The 25,112-nt window shown below is 37.7% G+C and overlaps 1 protein-coding gene across 5 annotated transcripts in view; it reads left to right on the forward strand.

The window, feature by feature from the left end:
* DLGAP2 (DLG associated protein 2) overlaps nucleotides 1-25,112 on the forward strand; it is a 440,625-nt gene that overhangs the window by 75,369 nt on the left and 340,144 nt on the right. For all 5 annotated transcript variants that reach the window (XM_056488339.1, XM_056488340.1, XM_056488336.1 and 2 more), the window contains exon 2: nucleotides 1,193-1,247. In XM_056488339.1, coding sequence (XP_056344314.1) covers nucleotides 1,193-1,247 — 55 coding nt within the window. The remainder of the gene's footprint in view (nucleotides 1-1,192; nucleotides 1,248-25,112) is intronic.

The following is a 25,112-nucleotide window of genomic DNA, read 5'->3' on the forward strand; positions in this document are numbered from 1 at the left end:
ACAAGCTGAGGTGCTTGTCCTCCTGGGTGTTGTGACAGAGTATTGGGGAGTCCTGCAGGGAGGAATGGGGATGTGCAGCACTGCTGCAGGGCTGCACAGCTGGGTCTGCTAATCTTGGCCAAACAGCAGCAGCAGTCTTTGGGAAAAATAGAAATGTCTCTATTCCCCAAAATATTTCGCTTTCTGGATTTTCAGAACCTAATGCCAGCTGTGGTGGTGCTTGGGGTCTTCTTAGAGGTTGGAAGCCCAGGATTTCCTGACAGTGGTGATGTTAGCCTTCTGTCTTTAGAAACTAAATGTTTTTTTTCCTCTTTTACATTTCAGACTTTAGAGGGTGCATGTTGATCCTCAAGGGTAAATTTGGAGAAGCCATCTTAGAGCATGATTTTGAATTTGTTTTTTCTCAGAAACAGCAAAAGAAAAGCCATTAAACTTCAAGCTACAGTTTTACTGATGCTGATATCATTGTCCAGGATGCAAATTCTAGATTTTAAAGTCAGATCAAAATTTAGTATTGGGTGCTTTAAGTATAAATTGTTGCTAGTAGGAGTACCAAAGCTGGTTATCTGAACCAAAATTGGTGAATTTGTTATGTAAATCTGTGAAGAAGGATGTGGGAAAGGGCCAGTGGTGGTGGTCAGCTTCTGCAGCATTTCTCACTGGCTGCCAGAAGCACTGCATGGTGGATGTGGTGAACCACAAATGTGGATCTTTTCTGTCCCCTTTCCCTTGAGTTTCCTTCTTAAGCTTCTGGAGTTTTATGTTGTCCACTGGAACTGGCTGTGCTTTGGAATTTGGACCTGAGTGATTTGCTACAAGTGGATCCATAACCCCAGGGCCATGTGTGAGAGAGAGACAGCAGCATCACTGACTGATAACATGCTGTCTCTCTAAGTTGAGCATGTTTGATTATGGTCTTAGGCTCTTTTAATCAGCTTTTGATATTGTAATCAATGGGAGAATGTGAAACTAACTTTACAGGCAGGTAGTAAGCAGCTAATTTTGCAAAATTCTTCTCTGTTTACAGTTTCTGATGAATAGGATTCACCTTTACATCGCATGATAGTTAATTTGGATTCAGTTTGAGAGCACAAAGCTTGATCAGATGCAGCATTCCAGCAATCTCTGGCTTTTTTTCACATGATGTTAAAAATATACATATCTATTAACACCTGTTTCTTTGTTGCCACAGGTTCTCCCTGGCATACTGCAGAAGCATTGCTGTATTTTACCTGACAGGAACACAGGTAAACTTTTTTCTTAATGAGTTGATATTGTAATATGATTTGGAGAAACACAAACACAAATTGGATTATATAGAAGGCTTGTTTGCTATTTATGGTCATTGAAATGAACTATGATGTTTTGTTTAAATTATCTGCTTTCATGTGAAGATTTCATGTATTCTGTTGACATTCTGAAGGTGACACAGGTGTAGAGGTTGCTCTCAGGTCTCACTTAAAATTATTTGTATGAACTTCTGAAGCATTTTTATATTTTTAATTATAAAGTTACTACTTTGTCAAGAAAAGGGGTTTAATACTGCAGTCTGCAGCCTGGTCCTGTTGATTCACAAAAGTATTAAGCATTAAGTTGCACATAGATCTGACTGCAGGTAAATTCTTGCCCTATGCTTATTTTTCAGAATGGAGGAGTAGACTAAAGGAGTAGACAGAAGCAGTCACTAACAATACCTTATTGTAGTGCAGGAAGAAACTTAAAGTGTTTGTGAAAGAACAAATAAATTGATGAGAATGATATTGGAAAAGAAGAAAGCCATGATTGAATTTTGCATTCTTTTATTACAGGAAAAACAATTTCTTTTAAATTAAGTTTTAAAATCCTTTCTAAAATACTGTAAGTTGAGTGAAAGTGACTGTATATGCAGCTCTGGATATGATTTGACAGGCTAATTTTGGAGAAAGAAAAATATAGCATTTTTGCTATATATTATTAATAGAATATATGTGATTGATGGCATCTCTTAAATCGGCATACCCCTTTCCCCCAGTAGGTGCCATTAAAATAAACCAGTTTGCTCCTTGGCTTGCTATTACCTGTATTTCAGGCACAGTTTGCACTAAAGGTAATTACAGAGAGAACTTGACAACTGTGTTGAACTGCTTACCTGCCAATATTCAAATGAAATTTAAAATCTGATTTCCATTTTAGACTGTGAACACTATAGAAGTATTCTCGTAAGATAGTTAATAGCACATCCCTTCCAGCAAGAATTTGAAATTTTATAATTAGCTAGCAAATTGCAGAGAGACTTTGGCCTTCATAGCAATTTAAAGAGTCCCTGAAAATTTGGCTTGGTGTAATGACCTCAGCCCAGACTGTCTGCTCGTTTGCTGTTATCCTGTGCCAATGATTTTTTCCTTTTATTTGTAATATAGGAATTTCATCCAGATTCCATTGGCAACCAAACTCTTTTTAACATATACAGAAGTGTATCGTAGATATCAAAGCCAGAGTTACATGAAGTGATGGCCTGGAGCTGGGCAGTAAGACTGACCATTTATTTTTATAACCAATATCATGAAAACCATTTATCTAAAACTCAGTCACCTGCAGTAGTGCCTTCATTTGGACATAGGAAAGAAAGGAGGAGCATGCTATTGCAAAATTTGGTTTTAAAAGTTTGGAACTCTTTGAAGAGTAAATTTATCAGGTTCTGGTATGCAACAGCTGCTGTACAACTCAAGCACACTTATGTGTGAAAATATCTGTAAGTTCTATTGTGTCTCTGACTGCTGCAGTATTTTTTTATGCTTACCTACTATATAGTGGGGAGTTGCCAGCAGGTGCCAAGTAAATGAAATCTGTGTTCCATTTTCCTCCACTTCCCCCATTTGCAGTGTTTAAACACTTGGCAGAGAGAAGGAGAGTTCAGACAGGACATGGGGGATTTTTCACCTCCTTTCTGGAGTAAAAGAATGACTGAATTATAGTTTGTTTAAATGCATCTGTTAGAGATAAATTAACCTTTGTCTTGTCAGACTTTAGGTCTAAATCAACTAGTCCAAACTAAAAACAAGTAAATTTCTGTAAATGTGGAATGTGCTATTTGCATTCAAATGTATATATCATACAGAATCTTGTCCAGCTCTACTCTCAGTAAATGAGCCCAGAAAAATTACCTGACTGTGAGCTGTGGGTCTGTTTGTGTTCAGCTGTAAACATTTGGAGGAACTGAGCAATGTGCAGGCTGGAGTGTTGTTCCTAATAAATAGAGAAGGATAAGGAGAAATGGACTAGGTGGAGGAGTGGGAGAAGAGAGAGGGGAAGAATGACATAATGAGACTGACAAAACCATTAGGGAAAAACATGATGCTGTAGGTAGTAGGATGAGTGAAAGGGAGAGAGGCAGTAGCAGTTTCTCACTTACAGCCATTCAACATTTCAAGCATTGGCAGCTTGGAGTTCTTGGGCTCCTTGTTCGAGAGTGCCCCCATGACCAGACTCTTCCACGCTATCAGCCCTGGAGCTGCACCCCAGGGAAGGAAAGGAGCCCTTGGGAACGATGGGGCCAGTGCTGCCTGGCCATCCTTTTGTCTGGATGCCCTTGAGACTGACTTTGATTCCTGGGGAATATATGCAATTAGCCTGTAATTGAGAGAGAGAAATAATATATCCCTGATTGCCTCTAGAAAACTGAAACCTGATTGCACTCTAGAAAACTGCATGTCCCTTCCTACATTGTGTAGGAGTTTGAAGGGACCACATTTTGTTAGTATTGGTATTCTGTATTTGTAAACTGGAGAAGAGAGCTATGCATGGAAAGATAGGTACATGGGAGCCGTGATCTCCTTCTGGTGGTGATGTGTGTTAGTACTTCTACCATGAACTGTTATTCTCAGTGCTTATACCTGAGCTATAAAAATATATCCTGAAAAGACTTTCAAAAGGGAGCACAAAAAATATAATTCAGCCATCCCATAGCAATGTAGTTTTGGAAGAAGATACATATTTAATGAGATTAGGTGTTTCAAAGGTTAAAGAATGATTAATTTTCAAACATGTAAAACCTTTACAAAATCTAATTCTCTAAATAAAAACTGAATACAGCTAGTAGGTTTCTTGCATTAAGCTTTGCTAACAGACACTGATGTTTTAATTCTTAATTGTTAATTTATTTGCCGCTTTCCATTAATGATATTTTCCTTACTTAATGAAAAGTTCATATACCGTGCACTGGCACAATGTGTGCTTGTTATTGTGTTAGCTACTATCCAGAAACTCTGTCACATATTCTAATACTCAAGAAGAAAAAGATCCCAGACCAGACACTTTTATTCTACATTTCCATCTTATATGCCATAACCATAGTGTAAGAACTGTATTGATGGCTCTGCTCACTTTTTTCCATCTCCTAACCAGACAGCAACAACTGGGATGCATTAGCAGTTATAAAGTTAATTGGAAGAGGAGCAGCTACATGCTCTCTATGTTAGTTAGAAACAAAATCATAAGGGGTGACAGTGTGAAAGTACTAATGACCTGGTGGGGAGCAGCTTGCTTATTTTCTTGAATTATAACCTTTCTCTTCAGCTCCAGATGGGAGAAATAACCCACTCCTTTTGATGGACATCCACCACCCTCTTTGTACACATGCAGTCAGCTCATATTCCCTTTATAAGTATTTCCCAGCAATGATCCATTCCCTGTTACTGGAAAATCTTCAGCCAGTTCAGAAGTCCTTTCCATTACTAGAGAATGACTTCTGTAAACCTTAGGCAGGTGCTAAGGCTGCCCTTCCTCCCTCCCTTAGTGAGGTTCTTGGGTATGGTAATGGATAAGAGAGCTGTCCATGTGGTATGAGCAGTGCCTTTGGTTTCTACCCTCAAAATGAAGATAGCCATTAAATGCAATATATTTTGGCATTCCTAAATGAAACAAAAAATCAAGGGGCAGGAATGCTGATTTGAAACAGAGAAGTCAATGTACCCTGCTGTAGGGTATTTTTTATTTAAATGTATGTATTTTTAAAATTTATTTTTATTTCCAGTCTTGCTTGAAATAGAACTCCTCAAGCAGTACATGTGGATTGTTTAGCTGTAGAAAAATTAATGCAAATAAAAAAGAGAACATATATCTGAAAGCTTATGCTTTTGTATATCCTGTGTTTAAGCAGTCTTAGAGCAGAAGAGTGAATTATTTAGAGTTTGATTTTTGTTTATCCCAGGCTGCCTTGTATCATAATGCAGCACAATAAATGATCATCAAGGTATGCACAAATATACTTGATGAAGTAAAACATAACAGAACACCTTAACAGAAAGCACTCAGTGTGATTTTTACATTGCTGCAGCTGTTCAATGGACTTTCTTGCACTAAATAGATGCTGATAGCTGTGTGCTTTGTCTGTCACTGTTGTGCTCTTGATACACAATTATCAGTTTTCTATCATATGAGGAAATTGCACAAACAGCTTTTGTACTATTCTTTTCCATCACAGCCATGAGTTTGGTATGTGTTGGACTGCAAATTTGGACTCATTTTCTCCACTGAAGATCCCAAAGGAAGGAATGAATCAATAGTCACTAGCAGCTTCTTGGGCTGATTCATTCTTTGACGCTTAATCTTGAATTTCCCCCTCACCCTGAAGGAGAACATAGGTACAATAAAGAGCATCTGCAGCTATCTTGCTGACTTGATTCTGGTAAATAGCTCTTTTAAACTTTGAGCAACACTATTGGAAAAAAAAAAGGAAAAAAGATTGATGCTGTCTCAAGTTTCTTCATAACCCATTTTCAGGTCAGCTCTTGTGTGCTGATATTGAACTTATGCAAGATGTTAAATCCTTCATTATAATCATCCTCTTTTGTCCACTGCATTGCCTAAAATTGCACTGAAAAAAAAGTGTCACCAGTGTTCTGCTTTCTGCAAAGAATGAGTAATATCTTCTTGAGAGAGTGGTAATTGCTTTATATACAAAAGCAGGAATTTAATAATAACCAATCTCTTCATTGGATAAAGTGCTGCCCAAGACAGGAATGTTTCATCTTTTGCTTGTTTGCTTTTCTTGCTGTTGCTTGAAGAGCAAATATTGAGCAGGAGAAAAAACTAAGCTGGTGGAATTCTTCCACTCACATTTACTAAATTGGATAAAGAAGTTAACATAGTTTTTTTTTTTCTTTAACTACAACTGTGTTGCCTTATTAGATTTTAAAATACAAGTAATGTGACTTAGTGCTCAAAACCAATGTGTTTTATAGCTAGCAAATATGTTGCTGTCTGCTAGTTAAATTTTATATATATACATATATTTATTGAAATGCAATGGATGTTTGTAAGAAGAGTCATCCAGATGACTAGGCTGACAATGTGCATGTATGAACTGTACAGCAGCCAGTTTGGTTCCACAGAAGGAGTTACAGCACAGTGTTCAGAAGCCAAAGTCCTGTTACAAAAATATCTTTACCATACACATTAGCATATTATCTTCCTTCTGAACATTTTGAAGTAATAAATTAATTGTGATGAATTTTTGCCTTGTGCCATTGTAATAATTTTTTTCATATCATATCCTCTTTTATGAAAGAGGAAGTCAGATTATCAACTGCTGCTACACAAGAATATTCACTGGGGTGATATATGACCCCCTTTAGAAGTTCTTTGCTGAAACTGAAGTTGTCCTTTTGCTTTCAAGATGTAGCTATAGATTTTAGACAGTTCCTGCAGATTTCACCTGCTGTCTGCTTGCTGAGTTAAACATGAGCATTCTCATTCAGATGTTCAGCTGCAGGCTGCCTGCTGGTACTTTCCAGCCCAGTTTCCATGGAAATGGGAATTAGAGGGGAGAAAATAAAGGAAGAATAAGTATTTTCTTAATCTTCTAGTTAATCCGGAAGTTCTCTTACCTTGGTGTCAAGGTTGTTTTGCTTTTAGTTGGATATGCATATGATGCCAGCTTCTGCAAATATAAAAATAAATAAAAGTAATTATCAGAGCTGCAACAAGCAATACCTGTTACTATGACTCAGTAGAGGTGTTGGAGATCACCAGAAGAGGATGAAGATGGAAGAACTGAACTGGAGTAGGAAAGAATAAACTGATGAAAGGATATGTAGTATTACCCAGTGGCCATTTTAAACTTAGTCCTGCTAGATATCCTCATCTAGAATAAGGAACTATACACTTTCCATCTCAAACTAGCCAGGAGACTGCCTTGTCTTATTGGCCCTTTATGTACCTAGGATTGTTCATCTTGATCCACTAAAATCTGGCCTCCACAAGAGCAAAAACAGAGGCAGTTTGGGCTAGACTCATACTTCAAAGGGGCCAGGTCTATTATCTCAAGACTAATAGGACCTCAGGCTTCAGTATCAAGACATCTATAAAACTAATCAACACATATTAGTCCACTTAAAATAATTAGACAGGCTAGAAGACTGGATATGTGTGAGCATAAAAATGTTTTAAGGCTCTGACTGGCACAGATCTCTGTGCCATTCTGCTTGTGGTGTAAAAAGAATGATCACACAGCTCTGGCACTTCAGTCTGTGCATGGTGTCCTAGTTGGTTGCAAGCATAGTACAAAGACCTTTTTGGAGTTCCAGGTCCTCTACTACCACTAGTTCATCCAGGGAGATGTTTTTCCACTCTTATTACTGTTATGAGAAGTCACAATTTTGCTTTACCCAAAATTATGTAGTCCTAAAACCAAAATGCTTTGGAAGCAAAATACTTCACTGATGTTTAGATGTCACATTAAATGTTTCAAGATTGATAAAATACTCTCCACTGAAAGGCAAGAGTTTCCTAACCTCTGTGTTCTTGGGACTGGGTGTAAAGCCTTAGCTGTAAAATAGCACTCACCCAACAGTCTCACCCTCATATGTGTGGGGAAATGGGCTGAAGGAAGAATTCTGACTTGGTGAGGCTTACTTGGAGAGGCAGGTGTGGGCATGCGTGTTCACAGTCTCTAGGCCTAGCAATGCAAGAGTCCTGGTAGCTAAAAGTGTGTAGGAAGGAAATTCTCTCCAGAAAACAGCATCCTTTTCAAGAAAGCTTACTTGACCTTTACTTCTGAAATGCTTTGTAAAGCATTCCAGTGTACAGCTCAGCTGCTGAAGGAAGAGAGAGCTGTGCATCATCAGACAGAAAGTGCAGGCAGCTCTGATAACTGGCCATGTTAATAATGGGAGTAAGCCTTGATAAAGGAAAGCTGTGTGTAGAATGACTGATTTCTATGTGCCACAGTGAGGGGTTTTGATTTTTTCGTGCTTCCATCTATTTGTGAAGCAGTTGCCCAGGCAGTGAGTAAATCACGTGGATGAGGGGCTCTGGGTGTGTGTGTACTGTGCACGGGCACTCTCTTGTGGAGCAACACGGTTTTGAAGTTCACTGCCAAAAGGTATGTCTTGGCCAACACAGAGCAGTGTGTGGGTAGAGGTACAGAGTGTGTAATTGAGCAGAGAATTCAAAATACAGGCATCTCTACTCGTACAATGAGTAAGGAAAAATGTTAGTATGTTTTTCTAGAATAAGTAACGGTGAGGAGCACAGGGAATTCTTATAGGTCTCAGAGGAGTATAGCTGTAATGCTGAAGGACTCTTGAATTAATTGGTTTTGTGTGGGTTCAGTAGACCACACTGATATTTCATTACCCTTAGAGAAATTTGACTGTGGGCCAAAAAAACCCTATTCCCTTACCTTTTAAAGCTCTCAGGGGTGCCTACACAAAAGTATCTGCATTCCTTGCTTCAGTAGCATCCTGCATCTCCAGCTATGTTGAGGCACCTCTGAAGCATGAACAGACCTCTTGGCTGGTATGCATTAGTCATACACAAGTCAGTTGTGCAAAGTGTAGAAGTAATAGACATGTTTTATTTGGTACCATTTTTTAAACATTTTAATTATATTCCTTTTCCCCTTAAATTGCAATTTTACTGTGTAAGTAGACTATTATCTTAAAAAGATAACTAACTGTTCCTGAGCTTTGAAGACACCCAGTCCTGAGAGGAGTAAGCAATCAAAACAGCATTGGAAATGACCACCAGTTTTTTATTCCAGATTCACATCATTTGTATTGCAGCCCTCCAATTTGGTGGAAGTTCTTCAATGTTTTGAATAGCAAAACATTTTTTTTTCAGGTTTATGGGAATAATAGAATTTATCATGAAATTTTTATTGAAGAAAGAATGTAAGTTAGAAAAAATAAGGGCTAGAACTCACATTGCTAACTTCTTAAAAGAAATCTGTTTTATGAAACTCTTGTTTGCTTTATTTTGTCCTTCTTCACCTACCTCCCACTCCTCCAATCCCTTTTTACTAGAAGAGTGGGAAAGCAAGGGGAAATGGGTTCTGTATCTAAGATGCCTACAGTGTTAGATAACTTTTATTTTCATAAGATGCCTGAACAATCTTTTCCTGCTCTAAGGCATGCTTCTTAATTTGGAATAGTCTGCCTCATGTTTTGGACTAGTATTTAACTGCCTAGGCTAGAATAATAGTTTAAAAGAGATGTAGCATGCAAGCATCTCCATGATTAAAACCATCAGAGCTCTCTTTCATTCTCGTGCATTTTCCAGAAAAGGACATCCCCCTTCCACTGATGTACAGGTGGAGACTTTTTCCAGATGTACCTTTTTTCTTTCAGCTGACTTTATTAATGTACAGTTTTCCCCATCCTTCTTAAATCTTCTTGTATTAGCTGCTTGGGTGGGAGTACTAACACATACATTTTATTATCAAATGTCTGAGCTGTTCATGCTTTCCATTCTACAGTGATATTGTCTATGTTTAAAACGTTTTACTTTGCTAGAATGATTTTATTTGTAGTAACGGTGTTATGACGTGGTTCTCCTGCCTTTTGGGATACTATAGGAGCTATAAATAACAGCTGCTAATGTCTACAGTCATGCACAACAGGAAGCAATTTAACCACTTGTCTCCTTTCTGTCACAATGGGAAATATCAAACATTCTGCATCAATAATGCATATGATCCCCAAAGCCATTAGTGGTGCTTATTGTAGAAGTATATTACCAGAGGCAGTGCTGCACCCTCTGCACTCGAGATTAAAGGCTAGCAAATGTTTCCATGTGTGTGTTTAGTCGTCTCAGTATGACAGTGCATTGGATTAGACACCAGCTGTACCTCCAGAGAATCTCTCCCAATCTGCCAGCCAAGAGGAGAGATGCTGTTAGGCAGGGAAAAAGCAAGGGAAGAGCTTGGGAACAGCAAAAACACATGAGCTTATCCTTCCTGATGCAAAGATCATTGGGGCAGGGAAGAAGCAGAAAAAGTGAAGATGTTTCATCATAAAGGAGGCTGATATTTCAGTATATCTTGTGAAAGTCATTGTACAGGATTGGATGCATGCTGTCACTTGTAGGTTGTATTAATTTTATTAAAATATGTTGATTTGCTGGACTTAAGTAGTTAAATGCTTAAATGAGAGAGTTTGAATATGTAGTTGGCCAAAGCTGCTGTCCCAGAATTGCCCAGGTCTTATCTGGACACAGTTTAAAATCAGGGAAGAAGGGAGGGTCAGAGCACAGCACCAGGGAAACTATGAGAAGCATAACTTAAAACTGTGCTCATTTGACAGCAAATCCTGGGGATGAATCATCTGCAGATTTTCAGTGGTATATATAGGAAACCTAAACTTACCAAAGAATAGTGATGGAATGACAAAAAGCCATGGGGGCATTTGTGGTTTTTCTTACCTTATGTAATGGCTTCTTGAATGTCCTTTATAAACCAAGGACTGATCCTCTGTACTGTACATTAAAACTTGTGAGCCATGAGCCTCCATACTGAACATGGGCAGAACAATGCTGGGGGCTTCAGCTGACAGAAGTTTAATTCATGAACCACCTTCACAAATATATTTGGAAATTGTGACTCACAGAAATCAGCCCACAAGGCATAAGAAATTACATCATGGTTAAGCTGCAGGTGATTATAAATGTAAGGGATAAGATAAGCTCCAGGGAAAGGCATGTATATATTGAAAATGCTTCAATACTTTTTGCTCCCCGTCTAATTTGGAGGGCAGTTGGAGGAAGCAATACAAAACTGAAAAGCTGAAGAGGAAGGATCAGCATGGCATGGACTGTTAACACCATGTGTTATGAGATGTGTCCTTCCTTTCTTTGCCATAAAGACTTGGAAGTCATCTACAGCCATGAGCATCTGTCCATTAGGACTAGTGATCAATGCTTCATATACCTGGGTGTAAATCTTTCTGATGTATTTTATTTACACTAAATATATATAATGATTCTTTACTAAAGATCATTAGAATTTGTTGCCCAGTGCTAAAATTTTCTCTCTCCTGTTTCTATGGAGACTGTAATACTGATAAGACACAACAAACAAATGCAGTGTATTATAAGCCTTCCCTTTAGCAGGACATTCATTTTATTAATATCTGTCCAAATTTGTCCGGTGACAGGCATTGTTCATTTAACCATTCAAACAGTAAAGTATCTATTTAATTTTCACTGAAGACTTATCTTCTAGCTCTGAGGGTTTTTACTTGCTCTTAAATCATTTTCCTAACACAGTGATGAGTTGGTACGTGCCAGTGGTTGCTGCTGCTAATATTTGCTTAGTTCAGAGGAGAGTGGTGAGTGCTTATATGAAGTGCTTCAGAATTAGGAAAACCTAAAAGTGTAGAAGTACACTTGTTGCTAGCTAATGCAGAAACTAAAAGCTTCTTTTGCCTTTGATTCTTTTGAACATGCTTATGTGTCATGGTCTTTTGGGGCATGGCTGAAAAGGTACAGCCTGCTGTCTAAGAATTGAACTTAACCTTTTGTGGAACTCACAAAGTGGAATTTCATCTTCCTGAGCCATGTCCAACAGAAGTCTTGAAGTATTTTACTCAGCAAAAAGTTCTCTGTACATTCTAGAGTGCCAAACAGGCAGAAGCAGGCAGTGCATCCCCTGCAGGGCTGAGGAATGTGTGTCCTGAAGGCATGTGCCAGCCCAGGGAGCTTGAGGTGAGGTGGCAAACTTCATCCTCACTGATGATGCAATAAAATCCCTGCTTGTTTGCTGATCTTGCCTTCTGTTTTAGAACCTTCCTGCTGGGATGCCAATTTCAAGGTGACTAACCATGATCAAAAGGGTAAAGAGGTTTTCAAAGATTAAAACTGAATAAATTGTTCAAATGAATCAATAAATGCTATGCCTATGCTATACTTCTTGAGTGTTTTACGGGAATGAAAAGTCAAAGCTCCAATAGCCAGGGTTAGGAATGGAGAAGCCTGCTTGGTTTTCATATGCTGAAGAGACTGGAATTTACTCTGAACTCTTCCCCTGGGCTGCAGGGTGGCAATGAGGCAGTCACCTTTGCTCAGGTTTGTAATGTTAAATACACTTTAGCAACTTAAAGAACTGCCATAGCATAAGAAAAATACTTTTTCTTTTCTAAGAAAAGTTTATGATACTTGTTTCATTGAAGACCTGCTATGTTAAATATCTAACTAAATCAGTTATAACTTTACTTAACAGCAGTCACTTCTGAAAAGGCTTTAGACAAACTGATAGGAATGGGTGTGCTGATAAGGGAAGCTGTTGATCTAGAGAAACACAAATCATCACTCAAAGCCTTGATGTACTCCTGGTAATGGTAGACAGCAAAACCCCAGTTTTTAGGTTTTTCTTTTTCAGATTATTTAGCAGTATTACGAATATTGTTACTGCAACAGGAACTGAGATAACCCATCCGGATTTTGGATTTTGGATACAATGGCTGCGAATGGTGCTCCTCAAAGACACAGAATTACTTTGAAGTTCAATAAGAAGTAGGCAGTTGGGTGGTGCTCAAGGCATCTACTCCTTTGTGTGCAAACACAAGTGTGTTGGAATCATCCAAAAGAAAGCCTCTTTAGGCAGGGCATCAGGTTTGACAGGGGCCCTTGAGATAGCTTTTACTGCTTCAGTGAGACTGGCTCCATGAGGGAGCCTCCTGTGCTTTTTCAATAACTATTAACTCAAGATACAAATGAGGGCACATCAGCCTGCACAGGCAGAGATTTTTTGAGGGGCTAGTAGTATTTCATTTTGCCTGTTTCTTCTTTTTTTTTTTTTTTTTTTTCCCCCGTGGTGGGCAGGCCATAAGCCTTCATTATAATTGTCTTTCCCTTTCTAGTGTTTATTTGAAAATGCACCAGACATCATTCAACTTACAAAGGGGGCTTGTAGAAAGACAGAGAAACTTTTTACCAAGGCCTGTAGTGAGCATTGGGCAATCAATTTAAGAGAAGAGAGTAGTTTTGGATAGGAAATAAGCAAGAATTTGTTTACAATGAAAATGGTGAGGCACTGGAAGAAGATAAGTGGTGGATGACCCATCATTGGGAATGTTCAAAATTAGGCTGGACTGGGCTTTGTACAACTTGATCTGATGAAAAATGTCCCTGCCTATGGCAGAGGGGCTTGGATGAGATGATTTTTGAAGATCCCTTTCAACCCAAACCATTTGAGGAATCTATTTGATATTGGTTGTACTTGTTATTTGAATTAAAATTCAAGAAAGGGTAAATTCTGAGATAGATTTGGTTGCTTGTCCTTTCAATTGTCATGAGATTCACCTTCATATTGGAAGGCAGATTTTGGCCTTAAGGTTGACATCTTCAAAATGTCAACCTTGTAGGCATGAAGACATCGCTCTGTTGGAAGCCATTGCAAGTGATAGTTGCTGGGCTGCATTCACTGTTTTCTGCAAGAGCTGCTCTCCAACTTATTTACTCCAGTAAAGAGGCTGTGGTCATCTTTCTTATTTTGAAAGTTCATTTTTTGAGCCCTTGTGGAAGACATCCTATCTTATTTCATCATTTTGATTTTTTTGAGCTGTAATTCAAGACCATCACAGATACATTCACAGATTTCTGTGATTTCCTTTTCCTTAGGACCTTTCATAACTATAGCAAATAACTCAAATCTTCTTCATTGTTTATAGTTATTTTCATCCTTTCAAAAAAAATTTGACAGCTTTAGCACTTGGTTAGATATTTTGGTGATTCTCATGCCTAATGTTTTGCAGTTCCCTGTAGGATTTTTTGTTATTTTCTGTCTAGTTTTGCTGCATTTATTTGATCTATTAATTTAGTTCTTTAAAACTTATGTGAATTATTTTTCTGTTTTTTTTTTCTTTTTTTTTAGACATAAGAAACAGGTTCCTTTTCACTATATTTCTTGATTAATGTAGTCTTTTGGGCTATCAGATTCTTAGCTTTTGATGTTGTGTAATGCTTGGCTGTAAAATTCAGAGCATCTTTAACTGTTACTGGCATCTTTGTTCAGTATTATAGAAGACATATGGCTTCCTACAAAACTGTGTCGTTATTTAACTTGAATTTTGTTGCCTTCCTGTTGGAGCTTTTGACCAAGGTATAAATACTGCACCATAAATATTTCTTTCCCCATTCAAGAAATCTGATGTTGACTTAACACTGAGCTATCTAGGAGAGCCTAGGAGGTTTAGCTTGCAGTAAAAATATTTTGGTTTTTCATTCCCCTCTTCTTCCTCCTGGTATTGGGCATGTGTGCACAGCACATTCATCTTTGAATTTTGTCTCGAGCCATGTGGATAGGATGGTATGAAAGTGCCAAGAATGAGCCAAATTTTCAGCAGAAATGAAGATATGGGTTCTCTTTTTTTTGTTGTCATTGCTGCAGTATATTGAAGTATATTGATTTGAGGTTATTTCTTTCTTTCTTTATTTATTTATTTATTTATTTATTTATTTATCCTGGATAGGTGATTAAGTTAAAGATGGAATTTTCATTCCATTCTTCTAGCTTCACTGTCTTTTCTACTTGCACTGTGCCCTAAAGGCAGGGCAGTCACAGCACAGTGTTGTTGCTCTTTAGACTCCCACAAGCTGCATGTCTTCTCTAACACAGCTGATTGCTGTTGCCAGGGATCTGTTTTTCAGAAATATTTTTCCTTTTCAGGTATTGTGAGTTAGTATTCCTCTAACTTATTAGATGGTGCTAAGGGTTCTCCATAATCTAGGATCTCTGGTACAGTCTCTGTCTCTTCATAAGAATGTTTTACATTGTCACATTTAATATCTTCCTAATGGATGGTAACTTTTAACACAATCTGCCTATACACACAATTTCTTATGGAATTACTAATTTTGCATGTAGTTTAATGAAATAACTTTACAGTGATTTTAACTTTTTGGAGAATGTGATATATGCAAGAATTCTGCCTAAAGGCATATTATTTAATCCAACAGAAAACTGCATTTTTCATTCCAATTGTATCTATTTGATGTGATGGCCACAGGTTTTTTTAAATCATTCAGATAATCAGAGAAGATTTCTGTGTCTGGAAGTTCAGGGTTTGAACTTTGGACAGTCTCTTCCCCTTGTCCAATGCAAGCTCTATTCCTGCCTTCCTGGAGGTAATTCCTGATGGTTGTGCAGCCTGTGACAGGTTCCACGACTTTCTGAAGCAAAGTAGGTCTGCATTTGATTAGTCTTACTATTAAATACTGTGCAAAATATTTCAAACTGAATATACAATGTTGCAACTTTAAATTAATATTGTTTGGTCCACCATGGATATAGAGAATATTTGATTTTTGCCTGTTTTTTGCAATAGTATTTTATGCACCTGGGAACTAGTGCCCTTGATTTGAGCCTTCTGTTTTTCCAGGAAAAGATGTAAAATAGTTTCTTGGCCCATTAACCATTTTTTTTCTAAACCCCTTGTGGAAAAAGTGAATCTGGCTTTGTACTCTTTTTCTTAAAGTGTGATGTGACTGCATTGAAATTTCTTCTTATGGCAGCAAGAAAATGTGATCACTATTCCTAGATAACAAGAATGTTTGTCCTGTGGTTATTTTTAAACCTAATTAAAAAAAAAATTATTAAACATTTGCATTTATTTCTGATATTAGTTGAAAAGCAAATGACATAGGCAAACACAACAGCCACAGTGAAATAATCCTTCTTAATCTATGTGAATTAGAAGCATGAGAAGGAAATCATAATTTAAAAGCTCAGTTTTAAGAAGTCAATTAATGTATACAGCTGTGGATTGTCTTCCATTTAAATAGGAATTAAGGCATGATAACGTCTTAATTCCCAAACATATTCTTGTCCTCCATTCTTTCCTTTCCCCATCCCTCCATTTGTGGTAGAATGAGCACTTTAAAAATATTCTCATTTCTGTATATCTCCTTAACTGTACTATCTAGTTCATTCTACTGATTCATTTAGAGTTGGTCTTTGCAGAAAGCTGAGAAAAACTTTTAGCCTATTTGAATTAATTTTAGCCTTGAAATTATTAACAGAGTAGCTTCATTTATGTTATAGATATTGACTTTGGGGATGCACTTACAATATTTAAGGTTCAACAGCCAATAAATAAATCATACTAAAATATGAGTTATCTAGCAACAGTGACCCTTGACCATTTCTGTATTTTGTATTGACATATATTTATGGAACAGCAGCCATCCCAGTGATAATCCTTATTTTCAATATTAAGTGTTTTTCATTTAATATACTCACATTCACATTACACACTGGGAAGTAAATCTGAAGCAGTTAACTGCCTGTTTTTCTTATGTTATGCAAAATAAAGAAATGCAGTTAGACAAATTGCTGCAATAATTTTCAACATCAAGTATTTTATTCAAATGAATTAAAGGGCATGCATGCATTTAGCAAAGGCTGCATAACTTGCCTTCCATCAAGGTATTTTTTCACCTTTAAATTTCTTAATAGTAAAACATAATTATCTTTGTTTTTTTTTTTTTTTGTTTTTTTTTTTTTTTTTTTTTTTTTTTTTTTTTTTAACCTGTGTGTGCTAATTAATTTTCTTGAAATGAAACTGTCTGAAGAAACTAAAGCTGAACTCTATCTTCTTGAGGTATTTGGAAGCATTTGCTTTTTTTTTCCCCCCCTCCTTTTATTTTATGACTGACTATTTGTTTGCAATTCAAAAGTACCTTTATTTTCTGGGATGTTCACCAATGGTTCTGGGGGATCTATTAAAGTACTATTTTAGAGTTCAATGACTTTGTCATTCCTCCAGATCACCTCGAGCTGGCTAAAATATGGAAAAATAATTTACCAATATGGGTGTGTAAATTAAAACTCTCTAAGGGTGTATATTCAAAGTAACAACCAGGATTGCTCCAGTAGCAAATTTGATTAATTTTATATAAAATCTAAATTCTGTCTAATCTTTTTGGTTAGTAAGGAGTTACAGGTTTAGACTCTGTAATGGGTTTTCACATTTTTAAATTACATCAGGTCTTGTCATAGAATCACAGAATGTTTGGGTTAAGGGACCTTAAAGGTTCTGTGGTTCCAAACCCCCTGGCACAAACAGGGACACCTTCCACTAGACCTGGTTGTTTCAAGCTCCATCCCACCTGGCCTTGAACATTTCCAGGGATGCAGAAGTTTTCTTCAAGGTTTCAGTTAATTTCAGCCACATGTATATAGAGTGCTGCAAGCTTCCTGACCTGATGCAGATGATTTTAAAAACATGACTCCATTATAGCAGAGTTATGGGCTAGATACTGGTTGAAAGACAGATCTCAAAAGGTTGTTGTGACGGCAGTGAAAAGACCTTTTTTTAAGAATGGCTGTGAAACAAGTGGAACCACGCTCAGCCCAATGCAGCCCTCAACTGGAATTAAAGATATAAAAAAAAAATCTTCTAAAACTTGTAATTGAAACAAACAATTAGGACACCATGACTAGAATGTATGTGTAAATTAATCTCATTCATGTCCACAAAGCTGGACACTTGGTTTAGGGAAAAATTAACTGGCCAATTAGGACCAAGAAAAGGAGGTCGTAAAACTAGAGAGGCAAAGAATGTTTTTTTGGAAATTTCAACTCTTTCTGTTCTCTGGGGTTGGACATGGGATGCAGCACTGTTTTAGGGTCATGCTGGGAGTTGGAGGGCTCAGTTACTGATTCAGTATTTAAACAGAGGACTAGGGAACAGGCAGAGGGCTTCAGCATTACAATGGTGTTCTTAATATTAGTATGTGATGGTTTTCTTGCTTGTCTATTTTAAGTGACCTTGGAAGAACACGTAGGCATGCAAAAAAGAGGAAAAAATCCCTTAAGATCTGGGGAAAATGCCTTGTCAGACTCATTTTGATTTTTGGCTTTTGAGAAGCAGAGGTGTATTTCAGCTGAACAAGATCAGTCCTGAGTGAAAATGTTGTAATTTGGTATCTGAGGTATAAGAAATTAAATACCCTGCAAGCTTCCTTCCTGCTAGTCCCCAGTTCAGGTCCCCTTTCTGGTCCTGTGACCTTCCCCTGTGTCCTTGTACCCACCGGGGGTCGGGTATGCTGATCCTAGTCCCCTCTGTGTCCTCATCCCATTGGCAGCAGCCAAAAGCCACTCCCATTCCCTTCTCCTGAATACCTGGTTCGGAGAGAGATTCTCCCTCTTTCCGGCCACGCCATCGCCCTGGAATAAACTGAGACTGAAAGAGCCTCTTTGTATCCTTCTCCATCCATGCTGCGATACTTTGTCTGATCTTTAGTAATTAGGAAAAAGACACAGTGTATAGCGGCATGAAAACATCATCAAATAAAAGATTCTTCAAACTATCAGAGAAAAGTAGAACGAGACCACTACAAATAAGGCATTTTTTTTGCTATGGTGAAAATGGAGGCAGGAATGGGTGGTGAAACATTTCCCATAGCAGATAATTCATCTCTGACCAGCTCCCACTCATATCTGTTTTGTCTCATACCTGTCATACCTGAGGAGTTTTGGGCTGACCCTTGCAGCTCCAGAGGCCAGCCTGCTGAGTCAGAGGTGTGCTTCTAGAATATGCATGAGACAAGCTCTATGATACTTTGGAACACCAGGCTTCTTAAACTTTCTGGCTTTGGTTTATGGGAATTTACGGGGCACTTGTCATTCAAATACCTTGATAATGCACTTCAGCTTCAGGGAGATGTAAAAGTCTTCATCTGGGCCACTTTGCTCATTTACTTGCATAGCAAGGGGTATGTACTGATGACCTTTAGGACTGTAATTGCTGTTTGCCAATTTTGCAAAATATAAAACTAGACATCAGCTGTAGCACTAAAAAAAAAAAATATGTATATCCAAATTCTCTTTTCCTTCTCTTTATTTTGTCTACAGAATTTTTTCATTCTTATTGTGTAAATGTTTTTTCTGAGCATTGGTGTTTCAGTGGCCAAGGTGCAGAGGCTGCTGTCAATGCAACCACAACATACACCCAATGTATGTGTGTAATGCCCCTTTAAAAGGTCATGATTCAGAAAACCAAGGTGACTGTAGTTTTTGTGTAAGATGTAGATGACTGTGGAGAAATGGTGACTAAACTAGAAGATTTCATTATCTTTTCTAGGACTTTGAGAAACAATGAACTGTATGTAGGTTGCTTTTCTGGTAATTAAGGGCTTCAGGAGCAGTTGAAATGGTTTCTTCATCACATCCTGTTACCTGTACAATGTAGCTTAGCATATTCTCCTGAAGATTGCACTTAAATTGCCTTTTTATTCCCAGCCACCTGTAACATCAGAGCTTTTATCCTGATGTTATCATGGATGGATCTTCCTGGCTTTGAAATGATCAGAGATCACTTGTTATGCAGATGAACAAGCTGAAGAGCAATTTCATAGCAGCAATTCTGAATGAATGAGAAGTGCAATGAGGATTAACAGGATTGTCACATTGGGTCTTGATGAGAAGTACACCCATCCTCTAGATACATCCTTGCCCACTTCTGGTGAGCCTGCATCACAAAATACTCAAAACATTTTCTAATCTAGTTTTGCACACAAGTAAATGCATGGGCTGTGTCCTTACTACTGAATCCAGTCAAATTTTACAAGTATGCAAATATTACATGCTTATGATGTATATACAATGAATGTGATATGCATGGGACTAAATGATGAGACATGTTTCTCAAAACATTGAAAAGTGTTTCCTGAGCAGAATGCAGTATTTCTACTGTTGCAGATGAAAGTTCTGTCATTGTTGCAGTGGGTCTTGTGCACATATTTAAATAGTTTGTAGATAAAGGGGGGCTCAGGCTATTGCCAAGTTGTTGATAGATTCAGGTTCCAAAGCTATTTGAAAAGGGAAGGGCTCATTTCTTAAGAGTATTACAGTATCACTGCATTAGTTCTGTTTCTAGGAAAACTTCCATCCTGGTAAATCAGTAACATGTAAATTAATTTAATGTGATGGGATAAAAAGATATCTCTGGTAACTTAAAAAGTGCATCATTAGAATTTGAATCAACTCTTTTGGAAACATTTCTCATGGCCAAGTCATGCAAACAAGTAAAGCTGTACTGGTTTTATGTGGGTTCCTGAGAGATTACAGGATTTCTGTGCAGGAAAACACACCAGGATTTATTTTCAGATCTTATTTGCTTAATTTATTTGGGCATGTGTGCATGATTGGTGGATATACACTTAATCTCACATTTGAGAGAAATAATCAGGAAATTAGGAGACTGCTTTCTAATTTTCTATTAGAGGTGAATTACTTTATCACACTCCGTTGAAGTGATTGTGTTTTGTAAGCTAAATAGTGATTCTGTCACAGGAGTTCAGAGTCCTGTAAAAAATTGTTGTTTTACAAATCACACCCAGAGTAGAAAAAACAGTAATTCCCACAGTTGGATGGACTGGAGAATAATTTTGCAATGTTTCTAGGCTTTAAGGATTTTATTAAACATTTCTCTTCCATACTAGTATGAATGCCAGTTTTCCAATGAGTTCTAATATTCTGATGAGCCTGTAGTTTAAAAGTGACTTTACCTTTGTAGGCTGGAGGCATTGGCAATGCAGGGTTGTTGTATCATGCATGGCAGAAAGATCAATCCAAGACCAATGCAAACCAAGACTATTGACAACCTTTTAACTGAATTTTATAATGGGAATAATACTGTGTGCTTTGGAGAGTGAAAATTTTAAACATTATTAAAAACTAAAAGCAATTACAGTGACTCAGAAAAAAAATAAATACAATAATTGAAACTGGAAAAGGCTATAATGAGATTATAATGGTACAATAATAATAAAAACAAATAGTAAGTAAAGGAAGATTATGCTCTCAAATATGTAAAGCTCCTGACAATAGCTGGTGAAAAGAATGGGTTAGATGGATAGGGAACATTTTGGGAACTGATGGTGCAGTAATTAGCTGTGAGCTGTGCTGCAGAAGCACTACAAGCAGTGAGAAACTGCCCTTCTGCAGAATAGGGTCACACCCTATTAAAACTGAGCTGTCTCTCTATGCTGAGTGGGGCAATTTGGGGCTGCAATCCCCTTTTTGGGGGGTTTCGTATTACTCGAGTTCAGTCATAACCTAATCTCCCATAGTACTAATTCTGGCCTGTGATAATATGTTATTTCAGAAGAGATATTAGAATACAAAAGTGAGCAATTAAGCAAGAGAGAGATTGAAGTATTGTTTTTCATTGTACTGTGGTGTCTCCCAAAGGTTTTCTAGAACTTCTGGTTACTCTTATTGATGTTTTTACAAATTTCCTGGTGACAGCACCACAAAGTGGGCTAACACTGCCAGAGCTGCCTCCACAAGGGCTCTGTTGAGAGGGGAGTGGCTGCCTGGCCAGGTGCTCCCAAAGTGATTTACATCAATGCCAACATGGGGAGGGACAGTCCTGAGCTGGGCTGATCATCCTGCATTCCCCCACTGCTAAGGTCATGGAAACATCTGGTGAGCACATACCAGAGAGAGCAAAGAACCTATCCAGAATAAAACTCACTTTTAATGTCTATTAATTCCCAGTTGTGCAGCTACAGTCCCACTGTAAAGCCATGAGAACTATGTGGTCAAACTTTGGGGTGCAGAGCTGCCTCAGCAATACTGTTCCAGCTTCCAGCACTGACATCTGCAGTGTCAGCTATTGACAGAGGTCTATTCAAACAGAGAACTCTTTTTTCACACATTACTCACTAGATCCAAAGCTGATTTATCTCTTCATGTCATGTCTCTCAGATTTAAGTCCAAATAGCAATGTGGTTTACGCTGAAAGAGGTATTTTATTTGACCCACAGTTGCAAAACTTTGGGATTTTTGTTTTTACAGGGCCAGTAGCCAGATATCCGTGTCCCTCACAGCAGTTTGAGATGAGGTCTTCTTAATCCTAGAGTATGCACAGGTTCCACTGCCTAGTGCATTTTTTATAAAGATTTTGTGTTGATTGGTTTTTCAGGTTGCTTCTCTGGGCTCTTCTTTTCTCCTTCCTTTTTCTTACTTTCCCAATTCCTTTTCCATTCTCTTTTCCTTTTTTTTCCCCTTTTAAATTAGAAATTACAAGTATGTTTTCAATCAGTCTATAGGACCTAGGCTACTTCTGTACTAACAAACTGAAACATGCAGTGCAAACACCTAATATCATCCACAGATCCAGAGATATTGCTATTGTCCCATCCACAGATTTTAATGTTTTCCATGTTGTTGAATTGTTAACACAGAGGGTTTTTTCCACTGCAGTTTTTGCTTGGGGCCAAAACTCTCTGTGTCTCAGCAAGGACAAGTGGTAGCTGAGGTTAAGCACAGAACATACCAACAGCTTCTTGGATGCAGCCACTCTTATTTTAGAGGAAAGAGAGTTGTCCAGAGAATTGTGTGGACAGATTGTGCATGGAAGAGAATGTTCCTTGGTGAATTTTGTTTGCTGGTGTTGATGTGGCACAGACCTTTGTGTAAAGGAAGGGGATGTTGGGGAAGGTTGTGAATGGCCTGTGGGCCTGGGCTAACTAACAACAACAGGTCTGTCATGAGCTGGATTCACAGTTCTTGATGTGAAAGTAGAAGAATAACGCTGAGTATCCTAAATTCCTGATGATGATCAGGTTTATCCTCTCTGTCTCATTTCCAACCTCTCACAGCTCTGGTTCTCCACTTTGGTGCTGCTATTTACTTTCTCCTCTGCCCCTCTTCCTCAGACTCCTCAGTCCTGGTTCACCCCTTGCTGAGGAAGTTTGAGTCTCTACCTCTGAACTGCCCATTGCACTCAATACTCATGTTCCCTGGAACCATCATGTACTTTGAACCCAGTTTCTTAGCTTGACTGTTACTACTGAAAGAACACTTTTTTCTTTTAAGAAACATTTCTGAGCAGTAATCTGAGTTAACCAAAATAAGACTAAAAATGTTTGGGTCAAGGCGGTAAATTATATATATTCTTGCCTTCATGCTCACTTTGCACTAGAAAGGCTGTTTGAGAAGTTGTATGTCTGTGTAGAAAACTTAGTGCCTGGAAGAAGAGATCACAACCTCTTGGCTATCCTATACACACCTAATAATTATACAATAGTAATTATAATAGTAATAATAATAATAATAATAGTAATAGTAATAATTGACATGGCTCATATATGGGCATTTGAGTCTCTCAAGAAAATTCTAAATATATGACCAAGAAGCTCATATGCCCTGAATTCTTTTTCCTTCTCAGTGGTCTCACACACATCTCATGTCTTCATGTTTATAAAGCAGTCTTTGTACTTCATGATTAAAAAGGCAAATGAAGCTGACAGTGACCTGCTCTGTATAGAGTAGAGGCTCTAAAGGTCTTTTTCAATTGGTAATTTTTTTCAAGCCATATTTTTTGTACTGATCTTTGGCCATTTTCTTCAGTCAACCACTTTTTGTGTTGTTTGCATCTTGGCACATCTGCTGGGACTGGTGGGAACTTGGGATTTGAAAAGGGCACAGATACTGAATCATGCACATCTTGTATTCTAATGAAAAATATGTACAGTGTCTTACAAGTTGATCCCAGGAGAATTTTACTTAAGTGTTAATAAGACACAGTAGTGATGCACTGGCAGCATCCATGAGAATAGCTGGGGATGAACTAGCAGCACTGGGAATGGGCCAGGTTAGGTCCTGCCACTGTCCTGCCAAGGCAGGAGTGTCCTATGCTTGAGTGGTTGCTGTTGCATGTCCTTCAGAGAGGCCAAATTCTGCCAGCTTGTTCTCAGCTTCTGCCAAATTAACCTAATTAAAACAGAAATACACATTTTATAGTGTGTGTATATATATATATTTATATATATATATATTTATATAAATATATATATATTTATATATATATTTATTTTATATATATTTAGCTACCTCTGTGCTTTAAGGAAAATGGCAAAATTGCATATAAACAGAAAATTTGGACCAACTGAGAAGGCAGTAATTTTTCCACTCATAGATTTGTTACTGTAGGAGGGAAGATCATAACCATGTCACCTAGACTAGTGACATCTGAGTTAGCTGAACTGGTTTTGTATGCTCATTGAGCAGCTCTGTGGCAATCTTTTTGACATGGAGGACAGTGTGGAATACCTCCAAGATACCTATGACCAGTACTTTTGACTTGAAATATGACACTATAGAGTTACAGTGAGATACTTTTGTGTGCAGAAGTGACTTGTATACAGCATTTTAGCTTTTTAGTGTATGAAGTGTTTCCTCGTTTGCAATTTACATAAATGTTGATTACAATTCACAGAAATTAAATTAGGTTATTATTTAGAATTAAGATACAAACAGGAAATAAGTTTCTCAAATTTCTGTCAAATGTATAAAATCTTCCAGTTAAATGTTAGTAAGAAACTTTTTCTTGCTGTCCATAGTATTTACTTTCTGTTACGTGGGAATAGAAGAAAAGGACCTTATTATTGTTATTTCATGTAAGGTTCCATACACATTCTTCATGACAGCACCTTAATTTTGAACATTGCAAGGTGAATGGAAATAATTAAACTTTAATCTGTCCTCTTAGATATATGACTAGAAGCTATGTAAGGAAAATAGTAGGTGCAAATTTCTTTCAGTGAAAACGAAGACCTAGGGAAAAAGCATTTTAATATTCTTACTTTAATATTTTCAATTAATTATCTCTCATCATCTGATTTTTGTGAAGACTTCTGGAGAAGTCTCAATTTTATTACAGCATGGTTTTATAAAAAAGGAAAAAACAGTGGCAGCAAATATTAATTCCAGTGTTCACAATACTCTGAAAGTAGAAGTGAAAAAAAGGGGGCAGCCTGTGAGCAAGAGGCTGAAGTTGTACTTTCATTCATATTAGATCTGTAGCTACTTTACGCCTTTGCACCCATTTGTACACAGCTGTAAT

This window comes from Oenanthe melanoleuca, chromosome 3, assembly GCF_029582105.1.
Source record: "Oenanthe melanoleuca isolate GR-GAL-2019-014 chromosome 3, OMel1.0, whole genome shotgun sequence".
NCBI lineage: Eukaryota > Metazoa > Chordata > Aves > Passeriformes > Muscicapidae > Oenanthe > Oenanthe melanoleuca.